The sequence below is a fragment of the Ascaphus truei genome, chromosome 20 (genome assembly GCF_040206685.1).
Source record: "Ascaphus truei isolate aAscTru1 chromosome 20, aAscTru1.hap1, whole genome shotgun sequence".
In the NCBI taxonomy this organism is placed as follows: Eukaryota; Metazoa; Chordata; class Amphibia; order Anura; family Ascaphidae; genus Ascaphus; species Ascaphus truei.
Window position 1 is genome coordinate 24,821,411 of NC_134502.1, and position 11,127 is coordinate 24,832,537.

Sequence of the window (11,127 nt, forward strand, 5' to 3'; positions counted from 1 at the left end):
CCAAAGAGGTCCCTGTAAGCAGGGGGCTCTATGTCAGTCTCTGGGTTGTGTCCGTTGGGGGGGGGCACACTCTGGTTCCTGGTGTCTTGCAGGAAGTGCAGTCCTTCTGTGCTCGAGATCTCCTGCAGTCCCGGCAGGAGGCGTTTCTACCTGTCCGATGAGCCAGGTGGAGACTGGTTAATCGTCTGTAGCTGCAATTAACCAGCTCCCTGCTGGATTCCTCTGACCAATACAGGCTTTCTATTGAAGCCCCTTTTAGACAGGCTTTCTGCCCTGTCACGGTGGGACTGCCACTTTAACCCATTACACGCGTCCCTGTCATTAGGTCACTTTGCCATTCGGGGTACTTCTGATTACGGTGATTCTGGCTGAGATATCGCTGTTTTTCGGGGATAAAGATTATGTATTAAAGAAGCAATCCTCCCAGTTTCATTATTTTTTATTTTGTTTGGCAGAATCGAAACAGGGCCTCTGATTAACAAATCTTTTCCTTGATCGTTCCAATAGGAAGCTGCAATATCCTGCTCTGACATTGCGGATTCCTATTGGCCCGTGAGAGTGAGGCTTGGATAGCAGCCATATTCATTTCCCAAAAGGGTCCAGAAACACGGGTACACAAAGGTCCACATGAGGTGGTCTTTGGAGGTAACAGAAAATTGCAGTTCAGTTTGGGGGGGCCGTACTGATTTTGTTTAAAAGGTAACAGATTGGGGGGGTGTTGGTGTCTCTTACTTTTAAACGTGTTAAATGAAAGACAGAAAGCCGCAGTGCTACACCCAATATGACATATTATATAGTTAAATACTTATGTCTTCTCATAAGTAAGGGTCATTTAGTTAAACTCTTTGACCAAAGTATATTGACGCCTGTAACCACGCCAAGGTAAACCCTTTTAACGCATCCTAACACTACCTGCAAACGCTCTCTGCACCTCTCTCTGACCTGTCTCAACAGACTGCTCGTTCACAGGGGCATAACGAGAGCTGCCATTTAAATGTGGGAGGAGGGAGCTTAAAACGGAGGAGGAGGGGGTCACAAACTCTCAAACAATTGTTTACCTATTGACATTAACAAAGACACACAGCCCCCCCGCCAGCTCAGAACCCAAACCCACCCACACCATATAGATCTGTGCTATAAGGAGCGCTCCTGGGAGTGTGCCTTCCTGTATACAACAAAAGACAGTCCTACAGTGCTACATCCAATATGATACATTATATAATTTAATATTTGTCTCATAAGTAAGGGTCATTTAACTCAGGGATGCGTAATTTTTTTTCCTCTGCCGGCTTTCCCCCTCGCGCCCCCCTTCCTTACCTTGGCTCAGGCGTTCTGACTGCACGACGTCACGCTGCCTTGGCAACGTGGCGTCGTATGGCGACGCATCACCAGAAGCCGTCTGAGCCAAGGTAAGAGAGAGTTACAGAGGACTTTGTCGCTTCCCCCGCAGAGAATCTCGCACCCCGACGATTTAACTTATTAAGTGATATCATTGTAATAATATTGTGGTTTACATGTTAGCATGTAATAGGAGATGCATTGTATGCCTGCAACCCCGTCCGCTTTGGTCGCTGGATCCATATCCAGCCGCAAGGTCCTATATACATCCCCCCCCCTGACCCTATATACAGCCGCTGATTTTAACCTGCCGTTCTCACAGGCTGGATCTCTACCGGGCGTCTGGAAAGTTCGAGGTTCTGGACCGGATACTTCCCAAATTGTGCGTCACCAACCACAAGGTTTTGCTCTTCTGCCAGATGACCACGCTCATGACCATCATGGAGGATTACTTCGCTTATCGCGGCTTCAAATACCTCAGGCTGGACGGTAAGCCGGGAAGCTACGGCCGGGCCCCCGGTCCCGATGTCACAACGTGGACCGGTTCCAGCGCTCGCAAACATCACAAAGTTACTTTTTTTTTTTTTGCTTTGTGATTTCGGGTTTTTGTTGTTTTTTTTTTTTTTACATTTTCTTTGTGATTTTAGTAGAAATATTTCCTGTTTTTATTCTGGCTTCCAGTAACGATTTCAGGTTTTTCAGGATTCTGTCAGAATATCCTTTTTTTTCAATTATTTTTTAGCCTACTTAACGTGACTTTTTTTACAATATTTCTGCTTTCTCTGTCCCTCCATGCCAGTACAAAAGAATGGGGGATTAGGCCTCGCCCAGTTGGGGATGGGACCACTTTTTCAACTAGTCTGGTTCCACCGTCTCTCAATTTATTTTTGTCACGGGAGCAGGCTCTCTCCTCGCAGGCTTTATTTTTCTGGCACGTCTTGGTACATGGATCCTTCAGGCTTTCCCTATTCCCGGGCAAAGGAGAAGTCTCGCCCAATTCCACCATACGTTGCTTTGGCCAGAGGGCCAGGTGGTGTGAGCTTACTCGTGGTCCTGATCGTGAGTAAATAAACGAATGCTATAAATGAATTCCTCCTGCAATTGGGGTATTTAGCGGCAAGCGTGTGCCCTCCCTACTTCCCTGAAGCGGCTGTCGTTTGATGCTAGTCTGGAGTGGGAGGGCCACGGGTATGCAAACCAGCAACCTGAGGCCGCTTAGTATTACAAAGGCTTCTATGATCAATATGACCTATTCAGAGCCTCCAAGGAGTGTTCTCATGCTACTGAAGTTGGTCCATGCTATGTATAACTCCTCCGATGGTATGTGTGCTTCAGAATCAGGGAAGTGTCTTGTTTTACGGGTAAGAATATGTTTTTGTCGCCTTCACTAAGCTGTGATTTTGTGTGTGTGTGGTCACCTGTTACCTGAGTCAGATGTTTGGCTAATAGCTACACACACGGAGTAACTAATAGGGCCTCCAACCTTCCAGTGAGCTCGGCTACGAACCCTGCGGAAACTGAATTTGCCCTCCGGGGCCGGTGGCTCGCGCCCAGCTTTGAGCTGTTCTAGGCTCTATAGCCTTGGCTGTGGCAGGATTCTGCTAGTAGGAGATTTTTAGGCTCGCCATGTAGATCTGTTCTAAGCTGCTATAGCCTGCATCTCCACAACTGCTGTCTGCACCATGGCCTAGAGGAGTGGTTCCCAACTCCAGCCCTCAAGAACCCCTAGCAGGTCAGGTTTTAAAGATATCCCAGGTAGTTAAGTCAAAATGACCGAGCCACCTGGGATATCCCTAAAAACTGACTTTGGTTCTTGAGGACTGCGGTTGGGAACCACTGATGTAGAACATCACATCAGCTCCTCCGGCTACTTGTTCATGGTTCTTGTTTACGGCTACAGATTGTTGCTCCTTGCTTGTTTTCCATAGGTTTGTTCCTGCCGTGTAGTTGGGGTGAGGGACACACGTACCTCGCTTTCGCTCTTCAGCATTATGCCAGTATTGCAGTATTTTTGGAGGGTGGGCGTTTCTAGATTTTTGGGACACTGGTCTCCTCTTATCCAGAGATTTAATCTCTCTATACGGAAGTCTGAAATTCCGCTTCTGGATATGATCTACCATGCGTGTGCGTGTTGGAAGTTTTCCGTTCAAAGAAGATGATGTTATATGGATAGCGGTCTTTTATTTATTCTTCCGCCCTAAGATGGGAACGGACTCGTTATGTACTGGTAGCGGAGGGACGTAAATAATGGGAATGATTCTAACCATTAATCCGCTTTCTTCGTGTCCAGTGTTTTTCAACCAGGGTTCCTAGGAACCCTTGGGTTCCCCAGGCATCCCGAAAGGGTTCCCTGTAATTTTTGGTTCATTTTAAAATTGTCCCAAATACAGATTTGCATTTACAATGCATCTGACCTCAGACGCGCTATTAGAGAGGTTTGGGGTTCCTTACAATGCATCTGATCTCTGACGTTCTATTAGAGAGGGTTGGGGTTCCTTACAATGCATCTGATCTCAGACGCGCTATTAGAGAGGGTTGGGGTTCCTTACAATGCATCTGATCTCAGACGCGCTATTAGAGAGGGTTGGGGTTCCTTACAATGCATCTGATCTCAGACGCGCTATTAGAGAGGGTTGGGGTTCCTTACAATGCATCTGATCTCTGACGTTCTATTAGAGAGGGTTGGGGTTCCTTACAATGCATCTGATCTCAGACGCGCTATTAGAGAGGGTTGGGGTTCCTTACAATGCATCTGATCTCAGATGCGCTATTAGAGAGGGTTGGGGATCCTTACAATGCATCTGATCACAGACGCGCTATTAGAGAGGGTTGGGGTTCCTTACAATGCATCTGATCTCAGACACGCTATTAGAGAGGGTTGGGGTTCCTTACAATGCATCTGATCTCAGACACGCTATTAGAGAGGGTTGGGGTTCCTTACAATGCATCTGATCTCAGACACGCTATTAGAGAGGGTTGGGGTTCCTTACAATGCATCTGACCTCAGACGCGCTATTAGAGAGGATTGGGGTTCCTTACAATGCATCTGACCTCAGACGCGCTATTAGAGAGGATTGGGGTGACTTACAATGCATCTGATGGAAACCACCATTCTAGTAACTGCTGTAAGGTAAAGAACTGATGGAACATGATTGCTTGAAGGTTTTGTCCGTTCCATCACCGGGGCGGAACTCAATCTCCATTCGATTGTACTGGTGTGGAGGGACCTAGAAGACATTTGAATTGTATCTGCTTGGTTGTAATGTGGTCAGAATATATTTGCTTTCTTTCAGCATCTTTATTTATTTTGAACCTGATTTTTAATTATTTTTGCAATCGCATTTATTTTCATCTATTTTTTTTTTCATTTAAACCATTTTACTACGAGTTGCAGAAACGTGTGTATATATATATATATATATATATATATATATATATATATATTTTTTTTTATTTGCGAGATTTGCCCATTTTTGTTAAATCTTAGTTTTTTTGTGTGAGATACGGAGGAGGCGGTGGTGAGGTTTTAAGCACCGTATTTCAGAGTAGTGAGAATGTATCGGTTCTTTTTCAGCTGATGCAGAGTAAAAAAGGCCTCAATATAGGGCAATAAGGCACTGCCACCCCTCGGTAAAGAGCCTCCTATAACTCGTGCTTCTGTTCTGCAGGTACCACGAAAGCAGAAGACCGTGGTATGTTGCTGAAGACTTTTAACGAGCCTGGATCCGACTACTTTATCTTCCTGCTCAGCACGCGGGCCGGCGGTCTGGGCCTGAACCTGCAGTCTGCAGACACGGTCATCATATTCGATAGCGACTGGAACCCGCACCAGGTAGTTACAGAGCGTGAAGTTGCCATTACCCCGAGTCCCTTGTGATACAATTACCCGCAGCGCTTCGTAAGCGCCCCCCACCCCCTCTCGTAATATCGTTACCCAGAACCCTTTGCAAGTAACTCCTGATACGTTTGCCCAGAACCCTTTGCAAGTGCCTCCTCCTGATCCGATTACCCAGAACCCTTTGCAAGTGACTCCTCCTGATCCGATTACCCAGAACCCTTTGCAAGTAACTCCTGATACGTTTGCCCAGAACCCTTTGCAAGTGCCTCCTCCTGATCCGATTACCCAGAACCCTTTGCAAGTGACTCCTCCTGATCCGATTACCCAGAACCCTTTGCAAGTGCCTCCTGATCCGATTACCCAGAACCCTTTGCAATTCCCTCCTTCTGATACGATTACCCAGAACCCTTCAAGTCCCTCCTCCTGATCCGATTACCCAGAACCCTTCGCAAGTCCCTACTGATAGGAGTGTAGAATTGCTGCCGTCCGAGAAATGTGTAGCTGAATATTTAATCGGCCTCTTATTAACCATACAAAAGAGAGCCAAATAATGTTTATAAATGAGAATGTTCAACTTTAACAAGTCATACTTTGCTTTACTATTAAAAGAGGAACATGCAGTATTGAGTACAGTGTTGAAATAGAAATTTTACATACACCGACCGGGCTTACTACTATCGAATATGATCAAATCAAAACTATATTTAGTGACAGGAATTTTGTCTGTCTGGCCTGTGCTTTTTGTAGACTGTAATAGTGCTATGAACCATTAAAGGCCGAAGACTTCCCGAGGGGGGCAGTTGATAAAACCCAGGCGGTGATTGGGGAGCAGAGAGGGTTTGGGTGCAATTTTTAAAAAGCCGCACCAAATGATGTCACGGATTCCTATTGGCCGGCGTGACACGGGACATTTAAACGCCGCCATTATGTTAGGTACACCGTTCCCTGGCTGCAGGGATACCCCCTACGGAGGTAAGCATCTCAGGAAGCAGGGGGTCCCCCTAAATGAAACCTGCACGGGTGCTGGAACGTGGTATACGTACGGGAAACCTGCATGGGTGCTGGAACGTGGTATACGTACGGGAAACCTGCATGGGTGCTGGAACGTGGTATACGTATGGGAAACCTGCATGGGTGCTGGAACGTGGTATACGTACGGGAGGCGTCACTGTCTCTCTCTGTTCTTCGTCCCGCACAGGATCTCCAGGCTCAGGACCGCGCGCACCGCATCGGGCAGCAGAACGAGGTGCGCGTGCTGCGCCTGTGCACGGTGAACAGCGTGGAGGAGAAGATCCTGGCGGCCGCCAAGTACAAGCTGAACGTGGACCAGAAAGTCATCCAGGCGGGGATGTTCGACCAGAAATCCTCCAGCCACGAGCGGAAGGCTTTCCTGCAGGCCATCCTGGAGCACGAGGAGCAAGACGAGGTGAAACGCGTTGGCAACGCCTTCCGCTTAGGCCGCACCAAGGCCAAACGTAGCAGTTCGATGTGGAAAGAGTTGGTCCTGGGAAGCGGAGACTTGGGAGTGGGGGGGGGGGGGTTTGCTTTTCCTCCGGCTGCTCCCTTTAATGTGATCTCGCCATGTGCTGAGCAGGAGTTTGCGCAGGCAAAAGTCCCTCTCCCACCTTATCTTAGACTCTAACCTGGACAAGATGGGCTAGAGCAGGGGTGCGCAAACTCGGGCGTGAGATTGTTTTGGGGGGGGGGGGGGTTTACACAGCGGTTACAGAGGTCCTGCGCTCTTTCCGAAGGCATTTGCATTACGTGCCAGGGGAGCGGCGAAGGCCTCCCTGTAACTTTCCTTGGCTCCGGCGGCTTCTGGTGACACGTCGCCATGGCAACGGGCACCAAATGACGCCGCTGGTCACGTTGCCATGGCATCGTGACGTCGGTACGCCGGAGACGAGGTAAGGAAGGGGGGAACGCCGGCAGGGGGGCGCGGAGGTAAAAGTTTGCACACCCCTGGGCTAGAGGTTGAGTAACACTATAGACTGAAGAGTCCCCAATCAAAATAAAATGCTGAATTTCCCAAGAAACCAAAACAGCCAGATCTTTCATTTTGTTTGTTTCTAGAAGAAAATGACAATACGTTGTTAGTGTTTTTTGTGCAAACAATCGGGGATTGTACCTTTTTTTTCATTTATTATATCTATATATATATATATATATATATATATATATAATGTATAAAAATTAATAAAAACAAAATTAAATGTTATTAAAAAACCTAAAATGATCCTATTGCATTACCCACGGGATTTCAGACTGTATGTGCTTTAGTGTCAAATCCCATTAAAGCAGCAATCCGTGGGGCCGGTGTTATACGTAATGTAGGATTGAAGCAGGGAGGGGATCTCCGAGGCTGAACCCCATCACTTTCAGCTCTATCGACCCCCCCCCCCTACTTCCGGAGATGCAGACCTCCGCATGGGGCGGCGGTAGCCGCTCTGGCCTCGCTAGCCGGGGTTCACGTAATGGCCGCTTTTTGAAAAAACCCTGGACCAATAGGAAGCCGTGACAACATCCGGTGGCGGTTTCTGATTGGCCCGCGGGACGTGGGAGCTTTAAACTCGCAGGAGATACCGGCGCCCCCCCCCCCCCTACGGATTTCTGGAAGCGGGGGATCCTCGGAGCTGAAATTAATGGGGTTCAGCTCCGGAGAGAGACACCCTGCGTCAATCCTATAAAAAAAAAAAAATGTGTGTGTATGTATATATATATATATATATATATACATATATATATATATATATATATACATACACACACACACACACACACACACACACACACACACACACACACATACACACACACACGTCGACAAGTCACCAAAAAATCTACTCGCCGAACAAAAAAAATCTACTCGCCGAACAAAAAAATCTACTCGCCACCTAGTATCACACGTGTGCTGCTTGGGCCAATAGGAGCTCGCCACGATGTTAAATCCACTCGCCCGGGGCGTGCAAATGTATAGGTTTGTCGAACACTATATATATATTTACTTTTTTTTTTTAACGGCCTCTACTTGCTGCTTTAAATAAGGTATAAAACGATCCAGTAACTTTATTTGTATTGTTATTCGGCGATAATTACATTACAGGCCCGGTTTAAAGCAACCAAATCTATGGGTTTATTTTGTTAAATGCGCCTGTAAAAATCGTACGTACACGTAGTCCTCGCTTTTCCGACACAATGCGTCCCGCAAACCCACGTTGGATGCGGGAGCCACGTTAACCGGTGGCGGTTTCCGTCGGAGACGCGAAAACCACGGCGGATAATCGTTTTTTGTTTCTGCAATTATGCGCCGCCGGGAAAGCGAGGACATCCCTGTACAATGTTGCGTCCGGCGCACTATACTGGTAATTGTGACGCGCTTTGAGTCCCGTGGGGAGAGAAGCGCAATATAAATAGTTATTCTAAAATGTTAAGACAAGTGCCAATGGATTGGTAACATTCGGTGCTTAAAAAGTGTTTTTGGAACTTGCATAGATTTCAGTTACAAAAACCGGGAGATATTTTAAATCTGGTATAGATGTCGGAATCGTATTTTAAATCTATAAATGTATATTTTGAACTAAAAACAAAAATGCCCAAAGCTACTTCCAATGTGACAAAATACACCGTGCAATACCTATATCTCTCTTGTAAAAGGGTCATTTAGTTTAACCCTTTGGCCAAAGCGTCTTAAGCCTGCTGCCACTTAGGCCTCGGCCAGGCTCCCTGCTGGCGTGCTGAGGCGCGCTGAGACTCAGGGAAAGCGGATGCTTTCCCTGGCCTTGCGGTTGCTTACTGCACGCGCTGTCAGGGGGCGGGCACGTCACTGGCCGGGGGCGGGCACGTCATGCCTTGTAACGCTCAGTGTTAGGACCTGCTACGGCCATGCCTTGTAACACTCAGTGTTAGGACCTGCTACGGCCATGCCTTGTAACGCTCAGTGTTAGGACCTGCTACGGTCATGCCTTGTAACGCTCAGTGTTAGGACCTGCTACGGTCATGCCTTGTAATAATATGGTATTATTTGGTTGCTAAATGTTGGATCGTTTTAAGCTATGTTGCTTTTGTTGTTTTTGTTGTTTTTTTCTCTCCCCCCTTTATTAACCCCGTGTTGTAATCCGTAGATAACGGATGACGATAACGATACTTCCCGCCTGCAGGAAGAAGATGAGGTGCCGGACGACGAAACGGTCAACCAAATGATAGCTAGGCACGAGGAGGAGTTTGACCTGTTCATGGTAAGTGACCTGGCCGTCCCCGGGGTGACGTTCTAGGCCGGCCCCGGTCCTCAAGGGGGCCGCCAGCGGGTCAGGTGTTCAGCAATATCCCTGCTTCAGCACAGGTGGCTCAGTGAAGACCTGCGCCACTGATTGAGCCACCTGTGCTGAGGCAGGGATATCCTGAACACCTGACCTGCTGGGGGCACTTGAGTGCTAGAGTTGGCCAGTCCTGTTCTAGTCCTTTGTAGTCATGGAGCCAGTTGTAATAGCCGTTTGCCAGGTGATGTGGGTTTTTCCCCTTTCATAGGAGCAATACAAGCCATTTATTTATTGACATTTTTTTATGGGATTGAAGCGGGGGGGAGGGGGGTCTCGAGCTGAACCCCCGTTAATTTCAGCTCTGGGGAGCCCCAGTTTCCCCGAGATATTTGCTTCCGCAGGGGGGGCGCCGGTATCTCCCGCAGGTTTAATGCTTCCCACGTCACGTGGGCCAATAGGAAGCCGTGACCTCATCCGGGCGCAGGCTTCCTATTGGCCCGCAGGGTGTGGGAGCGTTGAAACGCCACCATTTTGTAATCCCTGGTAGCGGAGCGGCTGCCGGCGCCTCCCCCTACGGAGGTCAGTATCTCGCGGAAGAAGGGAGTCCCCGGGGCGGAAATGAATGGAGTTCACGTGAGTGGTTCCAGCCAATGAGGCCGAACCGCTCACGGCCACGCCCCCGCCACGCCTCCCTGTCTCCGCTTTGCCGTTTCCCTGGTATAATCAAGATGCCGCTCGGCGGCAGCACCGGATCGTGCTGCCGCTCAGCAGCATCTGGTATAATGGAGCCCTCAAGATGTTATGGCCTTGATTTGAAAAAACTATTTACCCAGAACCCTTTGCAAGTCCCTCCCCCTGATGCTGTCACCCAGACAAACTAGTGTTGGTTCTGTTTCATGCCCCCCAAACAAGTGGAATCGGAAGTCTGTCCGCTTGCTTGCAACAAGAACGTGAAATGGGGTCTCGTGTTGAGGTTTTCTATTCTAGACTTGATTATCCTATTAAAAAGATTTAAAAACCGTGTTTGTGTTCTTCACGGTAATGTAGCATTTGACGGCAGATAAAAACCACTTCTCCCCTTTCCCAGTCTGCCCATTCTTCCCCCCGCGGTGAGACCTTTCGACTCCATTAGACACTTTTTGCTTTCTTAAATATTTAGGATAGCACTTTCTATACCAATCCGTGTTTCATTTCCCAAAGGCTTCGTCCATAGCGGAACGCGTTTGGCTTCAGCGCTCGCAGGCGTGCCGGCGTCGCGCTGGCAAAACAAACTCGTTTGTGTTGCGAAGCGCCGCTCTCCCTGTAGCGCAAGTGCACGTGCGCACCATGCACGACTACATTGTCGTCCTAGTGTAGCCTGCACTACGGACGAAGCCGTGCTGTATTGGCCTCTACCAACGCCCCCCGGGAGGCTATTCTAGGCGTTCACAACACTTATCCGTTAAGTGCTTCCCCATATTCTCCAGCTTCAGAGAATGACCACCGTCTTTGCCTAAAATATGCGGGCACCTTGTTGACACCATTGATGTGTTTCAATCCTATCCACCCCTCTCCCCCAAGCTGTACCTGTTGAGGTCCTTCAGTCTCTCTTGTAGTCTTCTGCTAGAAGTCGGACGTCGTTTTTCGGGACTTTTCGTGGCACAATCTCTAGTTTATTTCTGTCCTTCTGGAGACCTCCAGAATTGAACACCGTGC

The 11,127-nt window shown here is 48.3% G+C and overlaps 1 protein-coding gene across 1 annotated transcript in view; it reads left to right on the top strand.

The window, feature by feature from the left end:
• SMARCA4 (SWI/SNF related BAF chromatin remodeling complex subunit ATPase 4) overlaps nt 1–11,127 on the top strand; it is an 83,965-nt gene that overhangs the window by 55,315 nt on the left and 17,523 nt on the right. Inside the window, 4 exon segments of the mRNA XM_075577840.1 lie at nt 1,661–1,827; nt 5,007–5,170; nt 6,375–6,602; nt 9,334–9,411. Coding sequence (XP_075433955.1) covers nt 1,661–1,827; nt 5,007–5,170; nt 6,375–6,602; nt 9,334–9,411 — 637 coding nt within the window.